The sequence below is a fragment of the Siphateles boraxobius genome, unplaced genomic scaffold, assembly GCF_051911475.1.
Source record: "Siphateles boraxobius isolate OS27281-9 unplaced genomic scaffold, OSU_SipBor_1 24, whole genome shotgun sequence".
Lineage (NCBI taxonomy): Eukaryota > Metazoa > Chordata > Actinopteri > Cypriniformes > Leuciscidae > Siphateles > Siphateles boraxobius.
Genome location: NW_027508855.1, coordinates 13,374,536 through 13,394,142, shown reverse-complemented (window position 1 = coordinate 13,394,142; position 19,607 = coordinate 13,374,536). Strand labels below are relative to the sequence as shown.

The 19,607-nt window shown below is 37.9% G+C and overlaps 1 protein-coding gene across 1 annotated transcript in view; it reads left to right on the top strand.

Annotated features, from left to right (window-relative positions):
* Positions 1–19,607, top strand: part of znrf3 (zinc and ring finger 3) — a 71,731-nt gene that overhangs the window by 26,081 nt on the left and 26,043 nt on the right. The window contains exon 2 of the mRNA XM_077241535.1: positions 15,556–15,678. Within this exon, the coding sequence (XP_077097650.1) occupies positions 15,556–15,678 (123 nt within the window). The remainder of the gene's footprint in view (positions 1–15,555; positions 15,679–19,607) is intronic.

Sequence of the window (19,607 nt, the reverse complement as noted above, 5' to 3'; positions counted from 1 at the left end):
ATTGAATTTCTGTAACCTACTCTTAGACTTACCTAAAAAACATAAATCATTGTTTATTTCATTTGTATCTTTGTTCTATTGTATTTCTTAATCAAGATTTGGTGAGAATGTAGACTGGAATGGCCACTTGGACTTTGCCTAACCTATTCTATGGCAGAAGGGAGTTGCAGTCTAAAAAGTGAGTCAAAGAAAAAATCTCTCTATTCGCCCTAAGGTGAAATCTTATATTTTACATAAGCTCACAGGGACTTAGAGATCCGCACAGTGCGAGTACTCCGGCTGGGTGTGATTCCGAAGCAATGACTCTTTCCTAATTAAAAAGCGTAATGTGAGTCGTTGAGATGGCTGATTAAATTCGTGCAGGGATTATGTCTGGCTGTGCAGCTGATCTCCTCGAGCGAAGGGTTTTGATGTGGGCCGCCGCATACGTGGAGGAGGGACAAGGGCCTGCCAGGTCAACGGCCAGAGATCAAAGCCATACCATTCATCCTATTCCTCAACAATGTTTCCATAATGCTGCCTAAGAGAGAGCGGGGGTCTGACTGCCTGGGCAGCTGTAGCACATAATGGAGGGATCGGGATTCGTTGGCACTCAGTGGAAAGGATGTTTAGATGTTTGTTTGTTTGTTTGTTTGTTTGAATGATTCATGTCTCATTCGACCCGTGTTTGATATGGGTTTTATTTGCCTTAAGAGGTGCCGACAAGCACTAGGGATGTGCTTAGATTGGCCGGTATTAGAAATGCTGTACATTACCAATCAAAATTAGTTTGTTTTTGTTTTGTTTTTTGGGAAAGAAATGAATACAATAGTGACAGAGGCATTTATCATTTTGCAAAAGATATCTGTTTTAAATAAATGCTGTTATTTCAAACTTTCATGAACAAATAAGTCACGGTTTCCACAGAACTATTAACCAGCGAAAATGTTTTCAATATTTATAATGGTAAGAAATGTTTCTTGAGCAGCAAATCAGCATTTTAGAATGATTTCTGAAGGATCATGAGACACTAATGACTGGAGTATTGATGCTGGAAATTCAGCTTTTACATCACAGTAAAAAATTACATTTACAAATATATTACAATAGAAAATTGTTTATTTAAATTGTAATAATATTTCACTATATTACTGTTTTTGCAGTATTTTTGATAATATAAATGCAGCCTCTTTATAATAATAACATTTTATATATATATATATATATATAGATATATATATAAATATAATATATATATAATATATATAAATAAACGTACTAAAGTTAAAAATCGTACATGCCCTGAAGTTTTGGACAGTTTTGTATAGGCAATATTGGACATTGGCATCATCTAGCTAGCACCCACTTGTCAATCTTTAAAATACTAATAATTTACTAGTCTTCAGCAAATCTCATAATGAATATTCGTTTTAACACTGTAAAAATTCACTTTAACATTTAAAAATTTCTGTTTTTTTTGTTTTATTTTTAATTTATTTAGATTTTATTTAGAAGTCTGCATTCATGTTTGTCTCTGGCAACATTATATGTTGTTCTTTTGTGAATTAACAAAATGGAATTTTGTTTTCCATTTTCCCTTTTATATTTTGATATGCTTGTAGCTTAATTTCAAGTCGCGCTAGTTTGCATGGACCAAGGAGAGAACTTAAAATTTATTGATTTGGCAAAAATTTTAAACCACCAGCAACCAAATGAATGTCAATATAGGTAATTTTCTGGTTTCACACAAGCACAGGCCTCTGAATCCGTGAGGCAGAAAAAAAAAAACTGATGTTATGGGTTTAAAAAACTCTCCAAGGGGAGTCAAACCTCCTCCACCCCCAACACTTCTCCCTTAACCGCACTAGATCCCTCCATCAGCAACATCCAAAGATGGATGTGTTGAATATTTCATTTGTGGTTCTTCTCCTTTGCCATCTCGGATCAGATGCTAATGCCACTCTGAGAGAGAGAGAGAGAGAGAGAGAGAGAGAGAGAGAGAGGGAGAGGGAGAGGGAGAGGGAGAGGGAGAGGGAGAGGGAGAGGAGAGAGAGAGAGAGAGAGAGAGAGAGAGAGAGAGAGAGAGAGAGAGAGAGAGAGAGAGAGAGAGAGAGAGAGAGAGAGAGAGAGAGAGAGAGAGAGAGCTGGTGAAGTGGAAACATTTGGGGGGAGTGAATTCTCTGATTCAGTGGTTTGGTGATGTTTGCTATGGGGGAGGGAAGACGAGTGAAAAGGATGTGGGGAGGAGAATGAAGAGAAATCTCAGCCTTGGCACTCGCACATGGTTCTCACTCCTTTTTTGTTCTCCCAGCAGTGCAGGTTTCTTTTGTAGTGAACGCAACGCCTCTAGATTCCTTATAGTCAAGTATCAAAGACATTCATGGGTAGGATGGGTGTGAGCAAACCAGTGAACTCAACACAGACTGTTGAGTTCAGCCCCACTGAGTCGGAGTTAATCTCTTAGATGTTTTTTTTTTCTCTCCACAAATCTCTCTTCTCATGGAGAAATATTGGTGTAACTGTATTAGCCTGCATAGAGAGACTTGTCCAACCTGATCTCTATATACTCCCTTACATGAGTAATTGAATAGATTGAGGGCATTTTAGACTTCCTCCCAGTGGTAAAGCTCTGTGGAATATGATTTATTTGCCTTTAACCTTAAAATGACTGTATTGATGAACAAATGATGCTGTGGTTATTAAAATCTGCATGTTTTCCCTCCTGTAGAATGAGAGCATATCTCTTTCTTTGCTGCTTTGTTCCTTTCCACCCATGGCATTGATACAACAAATCTTGTTTTGATGTGCTTCCAAATAGCTTCCGGTTCTGCTGTGTATGGTGTCCAAGATTTTCCCTTAAGCATTATACCAGAGGCCTTGGCTGTTCCTATATTATACCTGCCTTTCCATGTCCTGCTCTCATAACGCCAGGAAATGGCGTTTTTTTAACACTTGTTTCCTCTGGAATATCATCAAGCCATGCTCCCTTCAAGTTTTCAGGAAAGGAGCTACATGCAGGGAGAGGAAGAGGAAAAAAAATCAACAGAACTAAAAGGGTTTCTTCAGGCAAAGACAACTAAAACTCAAAAGTTGGGATGCACAGATATTACAATTCTAGATAATACTGCCAAGTAATTGTTTTCATTCAAATTCCAATACATTTTAACAATAAAATGCTACAAACTAAAGTCGATTAAATTCTCAGTTAATGCAATAGATAACATTTAAATAACAATAATACAATTTGTTCATTTCGGCAAATGTTAATTTATAGATATTCGAATCCATTTTTAATGTAAACGTGAAAGGAGAAATTTGTGTTCGATGAAATATCCAATAGTTACTGATATGATAAAAATCTTTATATACCATTCAAAAGTTGTTTTTGGTTCAAACTTTTTTTTTATGAAAAATGTTAGTACTTGCAGGCTGTTCAACAAAAATAAGTTAAATGGATCAAAAATGATAGTAAAAACATTTATAATGTTACAAAATATTTCTGTTTCAGATAAATGGTGTTCTTCAAACTTTGTGTTCACAGCCAGGGTTATTGAGCACCAAATCAGCATATTAAAATAATCATGTCACACTGAAGACCGGAGCAATGACTGTTGACATTTCACAAAATTTTTTTCTATCACCGGAATATATTACATTTTAAAATATATTTAAAATAAAAAGTTATTTTAAACTGTAATAATATTTCCGTTTTTACTTTTTTTGACCAAATAAATGCAGCCTTGGTGAGAATAAGAAACTTTTTTCAAAAACATTAAAACTCCCAAACTTTTGAACAGTAGTATAATATAAATCGGTAGTGTATTTTGAGCATCCATACAGACACTGTGTCTACACCGGACACGACCGCACCACAGCATAACAGCTAGAATCTGTCCACAAAGTATCTGTAGTATCAGAAGTAGTACAAGCGTATGGAGTATGTCAGAAAAACTTTATTTCAGTAAACTAAAAAGTTTACTGACTAGCATTTGTTGTGTTGCATATTTGTTGCCCAGTGTAGACAGCATGACTGATTATAATGGGATCTATTTGCTTTTGTCGCATCGTGTCGCGCTTCTTGCGTCTGGTTTAGACACTGTGCAAGAAGTCACTGGTATCAGTAGTGCTCTGGAGTCTTATGGAAATTCAATAAACGGTAAAAACAGACTGAAGTCTGCATGTTATGCCTCATTAACTGATTATTGCCTTATGTCCTCGCATACTTTAAATGCAAGCATAATGAAATTGGGCGTGATCTTCAATTTAATCCACATGTGGCCTTGAATCTTTCCATCCAGCCATTTCTTCAGTCCAGTCCCACGTGTATAATCAGACCATAGGCTTTGACCTGAAAATGAAGTGTTTTCTTCTATAAGGCAACCTCCTTAAGAAAACAAATCTAAGGCAACAGAAACCTGATCTAACCTATAGTGGCATAGTGAAGGGGGGGGATGAGTTGGCGAGAACAACGGTCTGTGGAGGTGCAGAATACACATTCAGGTTATACAGTGTGCTATTTTCCATAGCCGCACATTCTTGAGTCCTATCATTCAACCAGCATTTATCTCTGTAACTTGAGAGCGAGTCCAGAGGCTAGAGTAAGCTTTGAAGGATCTTCCAGTGATTGGATGAGGCTGTGTCCACCCGCTTTTCAGTGACTGGCCCATGTTGGGGATGTTCTTTTAATTGACAGGTGGTGTTGACACAGGGGTTGCTTGTTACGATTCTCTGGTTGATGGTGGGCTGAATTACCTCAGCCAGTTGCATTGCAGCTGAGCCAAATGAATGTGTGTGTAGAGGGGTGGAGGGTGATGCTTGCGGTCGAGTTATGTATGTGTGAGGTTGTCAGGGAATGGGTGGATATTTTGACTGGTTTGTCTCTTGGGACCTATGTTTTTGCTTTCTTTGAAAACAGGTCGCGCAAGAGCTCATCTGTTTTCCAGTGAATTTGCATCGGTGCTGTCATAATTGCGTAGGGAATGTAATACACTGCCATCTTCTTATAAGTTTGTGCATTGTTTAAAGGGGTAGTTCACCTGAAAAGGAAAACTGTCATCATTACACATCGTTTCAAACCTGTATGTTGAACACAAAAGACGATATTATGAAAAATAAGCCATGAACCAAACCAACTAGCTATGAGGTGAATCACGACATTACAAACTTTTATTGGAAGCAAAAAATATCTGAAAATTGGACAAAAAGTGTACTTCACTGTTTTTGTGAAGGGAAAGAACTACAATCCAATGAAGCATTGTGAATAACAAAACAAAAACGCTAAAATAAAAAACTATTAATTTCAATTTGTTGACTTTGTTGATATAATTTAAGTTTAATACAAAATATGCATTTATATTTAAGATTTTTGAGAGTGCTTCATTTGAGAGTACTGTGATTTCTGATTTGCAGGCTGTGACTCTGGTGAGTTATCTGTATAGCATGATGGGTAATGTATATTTTTTTAACCACAAATTCAGTTGTTAAACATTTGTTTTTAAAAATAAGTTGAAATAACCTTCGTAAACCTTTGTTTATAAGTTTTTTAAAAACATTTTCCCTATTGAAAAAAAAAAAGAATGTTTTTACTTTCGGAACCTGACTGTTGCACTCTATATCTTCATTATGTCCTGTAGAAGAAAGTAGCACATACTAGTTTTGAACAACTTGAGGGTGAGTAAATGATAACAGATTTTTTTTTTTTGGTTGAACTATCCCATAAGAAACCAAGTATAAGCCCTTATAGACCTTGGCCATAAATCAAAATTCCCTGCTCATTTTGAGGCATCCATGCCGTTGATCTCATAAGTCATTACTGTGATGGGTTGAGGAAGAGACAGTTGGAGATGGTCTATATGGTGATGACCTTTAAAGAGAGAGCTCTCTGGATCAGCCTAGTCATCTTCAGCTTTACTTTCCCTCTTTCAAGAGCCGACCCAATGTCTCAGCACTCGTTTAAGTGGTAAGACGTTAAGGTCAGTGTGGTATGTGTGTGAAAGAGAGGGCGTGTGTATAAATAGAATTGTCCAGACTATATATACGCATCAGTTTTTAAAGGCATAGTTTTTTGTTTTCCACACAAACGAGCACTTGATAAGCACAAGTACTCGTTCTTCTGGAATGGTTGAATGACAAGACACTAGGAACTTGTTTCATAATGCACGTAAAACCCAAGAGCTATGGAAATATGAATGTAGAGTCTACTCATTCTGGGAAGGAGCAGCTCGAGGTGGCCTTACTGTGCCAGTGGAAATTTGGAGGTGTATTACATGCTTTTATAGTGACACAGTTTTCTCATTTATTTATGTTCTTAGCAGATGTTTGTACCAAAAGGACTGTGAAGAAACTGTGTGTGTTGTTTCTGGGACTGTAATTACAATATATTGGTGCAATATCAACTCATGTAGAGTTCATACTGTACATTATAATGTTGTGATTAATTTTAGACAAAATAATAATATAGAATTTTAATATTGACCATTTAGTGGCCAAAACATAAATTATAATCAGGCTATAATATTTTAGAATTCAGAATTTCAAATTCACTTGATGCTTTTAAAATGATTGATTTTAGTTTTGACAGTTAAATATTTTAGAATTCATAATTTCATAGTCTGTAATTTTCAATCAACTCTTTGTCTCTGTTTTCAAAGGCACAAATTGTCTTTGATCAGCCGCTTTCTGGATTTGAAAAATTTCTTTACAGTATTAAAGTTCTTAACATTTGGCCTCTTTCTTTGGTGACCTCCTTGTTTCTTTTTGCTCAGCCGTCCACCCACCTCTGCCACTCTCTCACCCATTTTTTTTTGTCTATGAAATGTTTTTTGCAATGAGTGGGCCAGTGCTGTGCCATTGGTGGTGGCAGCAGCCATTCCTTGGCGCGAGAGCCCTCGTCTGTTCCAGCGCTCTAATCGCATTCCAGCAGGCCGGGCAGTGGCTTGCTCCGCATTCCACAACTCTGGGGGCTTTCCAAGGGCCCTGTGCAGGCATTCCTCTTTGCCGGGACCTTCAAAGTGAGGGAGGGACTTCAAAAGTCATCGGTGAGGCTAGGTGTTGATGACTACAATCCTCCCGGGTACAGATTTACCCGCCTCCTGAACTTCAAGAGCAGTTGTGGTAGTATTCTGGCGTGCACTTTTGCCTTCCTTGCCCATAAATCATGTCACGTTAACTCTCGACTTATGCTGGATTTCGTTTTTGCACCTAGAGGTTGGGCTGAAGTGTGAATGTTGTTGTCATAAGGTTTTCTTACTTTCACTGATGTGGCACTTCAGATTGAATAGTGTAAAGTGGCTGTGAACTGATATAGTTGTTTCATGGTTAAAAAGACCTCCATTGTAAGCAAAATGTATGTTTTAATTGTTTATAGTACAATTGTTTATTTCATTATAATTTAATAATGATTTACATTTATGCATTTGGGAGATGTCATTTATCTACCTGTTCAAATGTTTAGGGTCAGCGAGGATGCATTAAAGTGATCAAAAGTGATTGTAGAGACTAGGGATGTGCAGAAATCCTAATTCTGATTTCGTGAAAAACACAGAAAATGAATAAAGCATTCTACAGAGCCCCTAAAGGGAGATGATTAGGTTTGCCGCGGTAGTCGGTTACATTACAGTAAATAATGATTTCACTTATGTAAAGATATTGAAGAGAGATGACTGAAAGGACGTTGTCGGAGGATTTGGTGTGCAACAGATCCTGAGCGTCATTGATAAATATCTTGTTAAATGTGTGGCCAGTAGAGGCGCTCCCTACACACAGAGCATGTGTAATCGCAAATTGGAAAGTGAAAGGAAAAAGCGAGCGCCTATTCAAAAGCTGATATCAATAACCCGCGTATTGATAGCGGCTATTTTACTGTATTTTGATCAAATAAATGCATAAGAGACTTGACCTTGACTTTGCTTGTGTCATGCTCTATTATTGCTTTGATTGAACTTGTATAGAATACATCATGAACAGAACTACCAACGGCATAGCTTTACTAAGCCCTGAAAATTATTCAATTTTCTGAATTCGATATTGTTAAAAACTATTTGCATGATTGGATTTAAATCCAACTTATGTTTGCTGCATCCAAAATGGCATACTCTCTTGAGTAGGTACTTATTTTAAATTAACACGTATTTGCGACTGCTAAAAAAGTATATTCAACATAGTATGAACTATGAATGCGTGTATTACTTAATCCGAATGTACTATATTCGCCATGTTGTCATTATCATGTGACCTACCACCGTCAGTAACGTTGGTTCACTGCCATTCACAAATCCTTTTCTGTGGCGACATGGGATAGTAAAGTGTCCATCGTATGCACACTTCAGAATCTCGCCGGAAGAAGGTACTAGTATGTAGAAGGGAAGTATGCCATTTCAGATGCAGCCATTGTCTTTTCTCATGATCATCATGTTCCTATTCAACTGTAGGTTTCATTTTGTTTGAGTAATAGTCATCTCCATAAGAGAGATCTTTCTCACACCATTGATGGTTTCAATCCCTACTCACAGTCTTATAATAGACTCACCAGTCACTTCCCCTCTGCTAAAGCTGTCCTTGCTGGTGTCTTGATGCATATTTTAGTATTTACACGATATTAAGTGTGCACTCCAGTCTGAACTGGACCATTTGTTTGCTTATGTCGTCGTCAAGGGGACAGTGTGTGAATGGTTTTTGGTGAGATGGCATAAGAGGTCTCAAGACTCTTCTGGTGTTCCTGTACCTCAAACATGCTGGTAACACTAATGGGTTTGATTCCCGAGAAATGCCTAGACTAATAAAATTTGTACCCAATTATAAAGTTACTACCAAATGCTTGAAGTTTGTGCAGATGTCTTGGTTGTAAAGACAATACAAGCAAATTGTCCTCGAATTGTCCACCAATGCACAACCTATTCTCTAAACCTTGAACAAATCTGAGATGCTTGTGGTTGGTGCTTCATGATGTCATCTACTTTGCAGAATGTGCTTTACTTCTTGGGTACGTATATGGTCTCTGGGCAAGAGTTGTTGGAGTCTTTGTTGGCCAGAGGTGACTTTTGCAACTGTCGTTCCATCGTTTTTGTCTAGACGACAAAGGAGAGGAAGTCGCCTCCTTTGAAAAAGGGCCCAGTCTTCCTTTATGAGATAATATTACACCGTCAGAGCAGGCCCCACCTGCAAGGCTTCTCCAGCTGCCACACTGTAACTCTATCTGCGCTCTCTTCAAGGCTGCGATCCCCTTTGAAGTTATTTCCAGTGCTTTGGAAATGAGAAGACACAAGCAATCAGAGCGGCAAGCTCCTCCTCTTCTCTCCCTCTATCTCTAAATAGGTTTTGATTTCTGCATCCTCTAACTTCAGATATTTCCACTTTTTTGCAATTGTATTTTTTTTTCTTTGCTTTTTGAATTCCTTCCATTTTAATAATTTTTGTTTTGATTATTGCTTCTTTTGCAGATTAGAAACGCATTGCTATCGGAGTGTGATATTATAAATGTCCGACAACTTTATGGCTGTGGGATCAAAGCAAAGAGGGAGAAGGCGAAAGATAAATAGTCCAGGGCAAGTTTGAGGAGAAGCTGTAGGCATCTGTCCCATTCCAGTATTTCACACTCTTCCGATAGACAAACCAGAATAGTGTTGGAGTCTGTGAGTACATCCTCTGTTTGGATAGTAGGTGGGAGTTCAGATGACCAGCGCCAAAAGGAAACTGGCTGGGTTGCCTTGTGTACCCAATGCAAAGCTCTTCCCGCTATGTGTGGGCATTTGATTACATGACGGCCTTCCAGTTTTATAGATGAGGAAATGTTAGAGATATGTAACAGCTGAGAGGGACCAACGGCTACAGCAGGGATCCACATAGGGTTAAAGAGAAAATGACCTCTCGGTCTACACCAAAGGACACGGCTGCACAACTGATGGACAGCGTTAAGCTACGGTTGCTGGCGTGAAATGCTTTCCATCCTTTTTCTCTCGTAGTGTAAAAAACAGGTCCTCTGTGGATGAAGTTGTTTGGCTTGCAAACGATATCAGACCATTTTTTGTTTTAGTGAAAGTGCAAAATGAAACCTATATTTAATTTTGAATATTAATTTACTAATGTAAATTATTTTTAATTAATGTAATTTATATTACATTTAATATTATAAAAATCATTCACATACAAATTTTCAATTAATAGAATTTGCAAATAGTTTAAAAGTAATTTAAAATAGTTTGTGTTTCAGTGCATTGTTATATAAAGTCTGTATTCCCAACTTGACTTGGACATTCTGTAGCAGCGTAGTTCACTTTTGCATTTGTGTCATTCTGAGCAGCTGCATGTTTTAACATTGTTTGTCGTATATATGTGATATATGAATATGATGTGTTAGGATTTATTAATCCGCTTTTAATTTTCTGTTTCCTGACATTGACTATGACTGGATTATATGAAACAAAAAAAAAAATTCTAGATTTTTCCAAAACATTCTTGTGGTGTTTGTTGACCAAATGTTTAAAAACAACAACTGGACTACAAGTCGACTAACCACTCACGGCTGTGTGTAAAGAATGTTTCTGGCCTAAAAGGACTAGATTTTTCTTCAACGTTCAATACGTTTTTTTTCTCCTACCATTATCTGATAGTTTGTAAACAACTTTTTTTCAGCTGCTTCTAGTACTTGGAAACATGGTTTATTATTGATCACTTTGTCTTCTAAACCCTGGATATCAGAAGTATTCCACTCTATCTCTGTCAACTACCAAAACACAATTCGAGAGGGAAGCCAGCAATTGTCCGAGGCTCCTGTGCACATGGCGTTCGCTAGCTCAGCTCGGCACTGAGAACTCCCAGCACTCTTGCTTGTTTGAAAGGCTCTTGGCCTTGTTTGAAAAGCTGCCCTGAGAGCCACGGCCGAGGACAGAGTTTCTCTAAGTGGCTGTGGGCCCGGGAAGAGGGGGGGTTTCTGTAGCCCGCTTGTGGCTTTGATCAAATATTCCCCCACCTCTCCTGGCAGGATGGTCTGTTATTCCAGGAACTATTCCACACTCCCGCGGCAGGGGGTGGGGGCTGGGTGACGGGCGCAGGGTCAGAACTGGGAAAGGGGGAGGTTGGTGAGACCAGCGGCATGAGGAAGGAGAGAAATTGCCCCTTGCAGAACGAAATATTTTTTTCCACGAAACTTTCTCAGCTTGAAGTCCATGGACTTCTGGCCTTGTTGGCGTGAATGATATATGTCTTCCGTGTCAGACTATAGTTGCGGTTAAGTAGGTTTGTTAGTTTTAAACTCACTAATCAGAGGACATAAATTAGCTATGAAAAATCTTGGTATCGGGTTACATGCAGTTGAAGCCAGTGAAAGTGGTTGTAGTGTGGGTTATGGAGTGGAGTTTGATAGCAGAGCGTACCCTCGGGCTAGCTGGGCTTTTTGATTGTTGTGGGTGAAATTGATACTGGCCTTGACCTAAATGCCATGCCTGTGGCTGCGACTCATCTGTTCTGTGTTCTCTACTACTGGACCACAGCCACGATCCATGAACGCTTGCTCTGTGTACCAACACGTTTAGGTCAGCTTTGCTGATAAGAAGGGGTGTGTTTTTAAAATGTTTAGACTACTATCTGCTGGTTTGATTTTAGACCAGCTCTGTTTAGTATCACTGAGTCTTGCAGCCTTTGAGTCAACTGTCTTTTTATTTAAATGCATTTGGTCATTTATCATCTCATTGAATCAGTTTTGCTTATGTAATATGTGATTGCATGTCAGCAATGGCTCCTGGCTTCTCCATTCACGTGGATTTCAGAAAATGAAAACTGTATTTACTTGATCATTTTGATTTGAATTACAACCGCTAAATAAATAATAGTCTCTACCAATCACTAAATTGTCTGAAATGAGTACCATCTAGGGCTCCACGATATTTAGTTGTAGCATCGATATTGCAATGCGATAGTCACATCACAGGATGTGCGATGTCAAGTCGGGATCATAGTTGATCCGTACAGACCAGGCACCATGGTTCGAAATGCATGTGATTCTTGAATTTAATACCAAGTTCTGTAATGAAATTCTAGATGGTGCAGGCTTATTGGTCCTAAACTCATTTGGTAGCGATCGCATCGACATCTACATAGCGAAGCAGCTGATTGGTTGCTGTTGCAGCTGCCAATGAGCTGCGGCTCAACAGCAGTCTGCAGCATGCTTTCAGAAACCTTCCACCTCGCCCAGCTCCACCTGTATAGATCTGCTACGGGGGTTATTTCATGTATGTTACATGTGCAGCAGCAGCATGTCTTACATGCTCACAGCAAAGTCTGTGAATGTATTGGCAGTAGCAAGTCTCGGTACTTGCTCTGCAGCAGCAGCGTAGCAGATCCATTCGGCCTAGACCAAATAGATTAACACTGCCATATCCATTACTGTTACCATGTCATTCTCTCTGAGAGTTTTCATGACAGAATTGAAATTCATTGCATGAAGTGAAAGTTCATAATTGTAAGTGTTTTAGGTCCTGTCAGTTTAAACATTCTAGCGATTTTAAACCAATTTAGTGCGAGAAGACATGAAAGAGAACTCAATTTGGAATTCGCGCACATTTGCATCTGTTATGAAAGGACACGTACACTTAATTCATAGACACAATAATGTCAAAATGCCATCTCGGTGAATATCCTCATGAACACAGTCGCTTATGGCTTACATGAACATAAACATTTGAGAAAGAAAACAGATGTGCATCATTATATTGGATCTATGCTTTCGGTCTTAGTGTGACAGCAGCCTAATATTCCTGCTCCTCTCTCTATCATTAATGTTAATCAAACAACAAAATACAGAGAAAATCACCGTTGTAGCTTTAACAAAGCTCAATTATTTTTAATTTATGCAGTGAAGACTATGCAGTGTTATTTTACATTTGATTATACAATTTCTGTAACTGGAAAACATGAAAAACGAGCACTGTTTATTTAATTTGTATATTTGTTCTATTGTGTCTTCACATTAGTATAGCCTATATAGCAAATGATTGATCTTGGGATTTTAAGAAACAGTATTTAAATTGTTAAATTATTCAAATTAAGATTGTGATTAAGATCGATGAAAAATCAATTTTACCCAGCCCTACTATTTGGTGCAATGATATTTTTATGAGTTTTAGTCTAGTTTAAGCTGGCCCCCACTGTTTTGGCCCCAGGCAGATGTGTGCACACATACTGCTTTCTTTGAATTGCAGGACTCTCTGAAGCCCTCAAGAGTTTTATCAAACGCAGTCAACACATCAGAGAAAAACCCTAAAAATGAAGGTGCAATAGAAACTCTGCTACCTGGACTGATTCTGCTGAGGAGGCTGAAAAGCTTGATCAAACACCAGTGAATTGAGCGCCTGACAAAGTTTGTGTGTGGTGTGAGTGGCGTTTTGATTTTCTTTGAGATGGGAAAGGCCTAAACTGGCTATTCTGTTCCGATCCCCTCACCAACGCCAAATCAGGTCAACCCTCATTCGTCAATGGCGAGGAGGGAAAAAAACAGTTTTGTTCAATCTATCCATTTGCTGTTTTCAAACGCGGTTCTGAGAAATATTGCTTAGAGTTAGTATTACTATTATTAAGCAGGACATGATTTTCTTTGCACATATCATCCCTTTATAATTATCATCATCAGTTAGTGCAAGCGAAAGACAAACAAACAAATAAAGGGGAGAGAAAAGCGTCACGTTGGCAGCCATCCATATTCCATGTATAGAGAGATAACTTGCATGGCTACCTCCATTGAGAATCACTTACGCCATTGCAGCACTTTATGTACTGCACCTATCTGACCTTTTTTTTATTCTGATCATGCCTAAGGTGGAACTGGGTATGAGAAGTTTGGCTGACTGTTGTTATGTTGATTTCATTGAGAGTATTGCCCATGAAAGGAGATACACATGTGAACGGCTGTACTGGAGACGGATAGATGAGAGGCACTGAGATTGGCGGAGCTGAACAAGGGACACCTCTTTTGGTGGTAAAAGAAGAGATGGTTGGGTGCAGCGCAGAATGATGGACAGAAAAAGGAGAGGGAGAGATGGGGGACCCTGGGTTGGAGAAAAGTGTGCAACTGGGCATTCAACCAGTCGTGGGGGCCAACTGGGGAAATTTGTTGGGGCGAACTGGAGGGAAATGCTGGTACTCGTGTGTTAACACGAGTATTGGTTCATGCGTGTTGAAAAAGGGGAGTGCAGTTACACAAACAACCATCAGTTATTTGTGTTGCTTGGGAATGAATCTCAGCGCTTACCAGAAAAGTAGACTAAACTACAGGAGAAATTAAGAAAGAATTTAGTAAATGTGTTTGCAGAAAACAAGCCATGTCCTGCAGCCTTTTTTGTTGTTGCCACATTTGTAGTTGCCATCATTAACTTCTCCTGACAAGCCACTTTTGCAAAACCGCAATTAAATCCAATGAACAATCCTCAATGAAATGCAAGGTTCTCTAGGCATTAAAGGAATGCTTTGCTTGTAGATGGTCACTGATTAGAAAATGCATCATTTAACCACAGTATCTTAACATAATCTTGAATTTTTGGATGAGGAATTAGTTTATCAGTGTCACCCTACAGTGCTACTTTAATATGTCACCAGTCTTATAAGTTAAAATGCCACAATCAGCAAACTTTTATGCAAATGTGGAATCCAAGGGCTCTTGGGGGCTAATGTGGCTTTTGATCCAAGAGTTAAGATGATAATCAGCCTTTTCAGAGTGTTAATCCAATTTGTTCATTTTTGCCCTGAAGCTCTCAGCTATGGGTTGAGAACAGGTCACTAAGGTCAAAGCAGATGAATCCGTTGTTGTCATGGAGTTTTAATCAGGTTTACCGTTTGTTTTACCTTTGAATGCAAGGCCGGCAGAGCTTAAGCTATCATTCAATAAAAAATCCAGCAACATGTCCGTGAAATGGTCGTCTACTGAAGCTTATAGCACTAATAAAGTAATAAATCACCATCCTCAAACAAAGCGTGGCCTAATTCAGAAGTTATGTAATTGCTATATAATATTTAACCTAGTTTTCTCATTTTAGGAGAGTTTTATCTCCTTGAAGATTTTCATTTTAAACATCCATGTTGTAAATTTTCAACACATCAAAAGCGCAAAATTTCACACTTACGACAAATTAAAGATGGGATTTGAGCCACTAGGAGAGATTCTGCAAGATATCTAAACTCTCCGCTATTTTGAATGGTTCGGTGCACATCTAATGACTGTAATGATCATGTCTGCTCCACTCATACCTTTTAGAGTTTCCACACCTTCACTGGCTTGTGGGTGTGGCGTGGCACGTCAATATAGGGCAGTTTATAAAGGAAATGAAGTTATGGCGCAATAACATCTGGTTAATGCTTATCACTTAAAGGTGCACCTCTGCATAGCAATATTAAACTTCTCTTTAATTGTATTTAAAGTACATTTGACTTAACCTTTCTCAAAGACATTTTTCTTTTATCTCTTCTTCTTTCAGTCAGTCTTTGTAACAATTTGCAATCCGTTTAGTTGGAAATGGGAGAGTATGTGGCCAGAATTTTATTTTGGATAGAATTTGGAAGGAGATATTGAAGAAGATTCTTTTTGTCTTGCAGATGCACCCTTTGGGCTTGTGTAACAACAACGATGAAGAGGACTTGTACGAATACGGCTGGGTTGGAGTGGTCAAACTGGAGCAGCCTGAGTTGGACCCCAGCTGTCTTACTGTACTGGGCAAGGTAAGGACACTGCTCAACGTTTACTCACAGTACTAGATATATTCAAAGTTCTGTTCATAAATGTCTTCAGTTTCTAGGCATTTTGATACTATTGTAAATACTATACTAATATATTGATATTTTCATAAATGAGGCAAATAGACAAGTCAAGTCACCTTTATTTCTATAGCACTTTGTACAATACAAATTGTTTCAAATCAACTTTACAATGATAACATGAAAATTATGCTTTTCGGCTCATGCATTTCGTTTAATTAGTCCAATTCATCTATAAAGCAGTTCTGCAAAAAAATGATGACATCGTCCAGCTCAGTTCAGTTCAGTTCTCATACAGCAGCGTCAGTACAGTCAGATCACAGATATTATTGAATATTAAGTTTCCCCAACTAAGTGGCAAGGATGGAATGGAGAAAAAAACCTTGGCAGAAACCAGGCTCAGTCGCGGGACCAGTTCCCCTCTTGTCAACGAACGAACACGGTATCATTATGATTCAGGCTGCATCACATCAGAATTAGAATAGTATCTTTCCATCATTTTTTGTTCAGATTTTCATGTTCTATTTTTTGCTGGCAATTATTGGAAAACCGGACTGCTGTAACTCCACTTGGTGTTATACAGTTTTGCAGGAACTGTTGAATGGTTGTGTTGTTCAAGATTGATATACTACCCAGGCAGTGTCATCTGACTTTTTTTTTTTTTTAACTGCTGTGATGTCACATGGTGGAATACTTTCAGTGTGATGTTGGCTTCCTTGTGTGCTCTTTAGACACAATGAACAAATCCAGATGCAGATGAAGCGTTTCCTAATTGGCTGAGCTTTCTGCAGTCTCAAGACACCAGTATCTATTTGCATGTTTCATCTTCTTATGTGGAAATTTGAGGATTTCCACACATTAATTCTCAGCAGGACGCTCATGCTGCAAAACAGCTAAATATTTTCCCATGCCTAATGCTGGAATGGGCTTAATACATACACATAATACATTCTCCCTTTTGAATTCTCATTGAGATGTTCTTTAATAATAAGCATATTCATTTAAGTTTTTGCTGTTTTCTTGGCATATGGGAATTGCTTTGAGTCTGTTATTTCCCCCCACATGATTTTGCTGTCTTAACTCTGTAATGCCTGACATGAAATAATAGTCATAAAAAATCTTCTTTTTTTTAATGGAACAATTTATTTAACCCTTAGACAAAAAAAGTTAGCATTATGTGTTTTTTGTTGAGTATCATATTTGATACATCAGGCTTTTATGGCTCATATAGTGATATAGGAGAATATGGAGCTCATATTTGAGGAGGAAACAAACACCTACATTTTTTTCAGAGGCCCAAACTGAGCAAAAATATAGAATTTAATGCAGTTGATGAAATTCTAAAAGGCCTGTAATGTAAATTAATGAGATTTTATAACATTATAGCAGACTACTCAATGTTTATAAATATTGTTTGTCACTCTATATCTCTCAATAATGTCATAGTAAGATTATATTTAAATGCTTAGGTTTATGATCAAAGCTATGTATTTTTTTGTAATGCAATGCAATACAATGATGATTGAGAGATAAAATCAACATTCCTCTAAATTAAAGCCTAACATTTTAACATGATTTTTCAACAAAATAATAATAATAATAATATTAATAATTAAATTGTTGGACATAAGAAAACCTAGATTTCTTCAGTCTAGTAAGTGTTCATCTTAAAATATTACCAACAACATAAATGCTATTCTTGTATTTATTTTCTAAATTTCATTAAATATATCACAGCAAATAGACCCCCTGAGGTGGGGTGTTTTTAGAATTATACTATACCTTTACTTGCTAAAAAGAATGAACTATTAATCAGATGACTGAAGATTGTGTACAACTGGTTTTTTCAGCAAAAGGTTTTGGTCATATTGATCATTTATAGGCCTTATAAAGTTGCATATCCACAGTAGTCTTTGTAGGGTTTAGACAGATTTAGTTACAGTTTGAAACCAGATATTTACATACACTTCAGAAAAAAACACAACTTTTATTTCTTTACTGTCATACATTAAATCAGAGTAAACATATTTTTTGCATTTGTTAAATGTCAGAATCAAGCGAGGGATAATTTTTATGTATTTTATAACTTTCATCAAAGTCAGAAGTATACATACACTAAGTTTATTGTGTCTTTAAACAAAAAGAAAACTCCAGATGATTCCACTCTGAGCTTAAGAAGCTTCTGATGGGTTAATTGAATTCCATTTGAGTTAATTGGTGGCACACCTGTGGATGCATATAAAGGCACACCTCAAACACAGAGCCTCTTTCTTTGACATCATGGGAAAATCAAGAGAAATCAACCAAGACATCAGGAAAAGAATTGTGGACCTCCACAAGTGTGGCTCATCCTTAGGTGCAATTTCTAAATGCCTGAAGGTCCCACATTCATCTGTTCAGACAATAATACGCAAGTATAAAAAACATGGGAATGTACCGCTCAGGAAGAAGACGGATTCTGAGTCCCAGAGAGGAACGTTTTTTGGTGCGAAATGTGCGAATCAATCCCAGGACAACAGCACAAGACCTTGTGAAGATACTAGCTGAAACTGGTAAGACAGTGTCATTATCCACAGTAAAACGAGTCATGTACCACCATGAGCTAAAAGGTTACTCTGGGAGAAGAAAGCCATTACTTCAAAACCACCATAAAAAAAGCCAGACTACAGTTTGCAACTGCACATGGGGACAAAAATCTTAATTTCTGGAGACATGTCCTGTGGTCTGATGAAACAAAAATTTAACTGTTTGGCCATAATGATAAACGGTATATTTGGAGGAAAAAGGGCGAAGCTTTGAAGCCTCAGAACACCATCCCAACTGTGAAGTATGGGGGTGGTTGTATAATGTTGTGGGGCTGCTTTGCTGCAGAAGGGACTGGTGCACTTCACAAAATAGATAATAATTTTAGATAAAATAGATAAAAATAATATTTTGTGGATATGTTGAAGCAACATCTGAAGACATCAGCCAGGAAGTTAAAGCTTGGGCGCAAATGGGTCTTCCAAATGGACAATGACCTCAAGCATACCTCCAAATTAGTTACAAAGTGGCTTAAGGACAACAAAATCAAGGTATTGGAGTGGCGAACACAAAGCCCTGATCTCGATCCCATAGAAAATGTGTGGGTGGCACTGAAAAGGCGAGTGCGAGCAAGAAGGCCTACAAACCTGACCCAGTTACACCAGTTCTGTCAAGAGGAGTGGGCCAAAATTCCAGCAAACTATTGTAGAAAGCTTGTGGAAGGATACCCAAAACGTTTGGCCCAAGTGAAACCGTTTCGGGGCAGTTCTACCAAATACTAAGGAAGTGTATGTATACTTCTGACTTTGATGAAAGTGATAAAAAAAATACATAAAAATTTTCCCTTGCTCGATTCTGACATTTAACAAATGCTAAAAATATGTTAATATTTATTGATCTAAACCAGAAAAAGTTTACTCTGATTTAATGTATGACAGTAAAGAAATAAAAGTTTTGTTTTTTTCTGAAGTGTATGTACATATCTGGTTTCAGCTGTATCTTACATTGTGTTTAAGATTTTGTTTAAGACACATTTTTCTTGTTGCTTTAATAAGACAACATTTGCCAAGGAACATAAATAAAGTGCGCATACAATTCTCTGTTTTCTTTAATACACACCTGCATCAGTTAAGATTTTAGCTTATCATAAAACCAACTCAAATAGCACTTAAATAATAAATTCTGAATATCAACAGATATAATTTCCGGAAAGTTCATGTTTGGTGAACGGGGGTAAACACATTCCATCTCATTTTCTTTCATAATAATGGGATAGAAAAACACCCTCCCCTTCTTTTGTGCCAGTGCTATAATTAGAGAGTCTGCTGTCGAAATCGGGCCTCTGATACAGGCCCGCGCTCAGCTGGGGT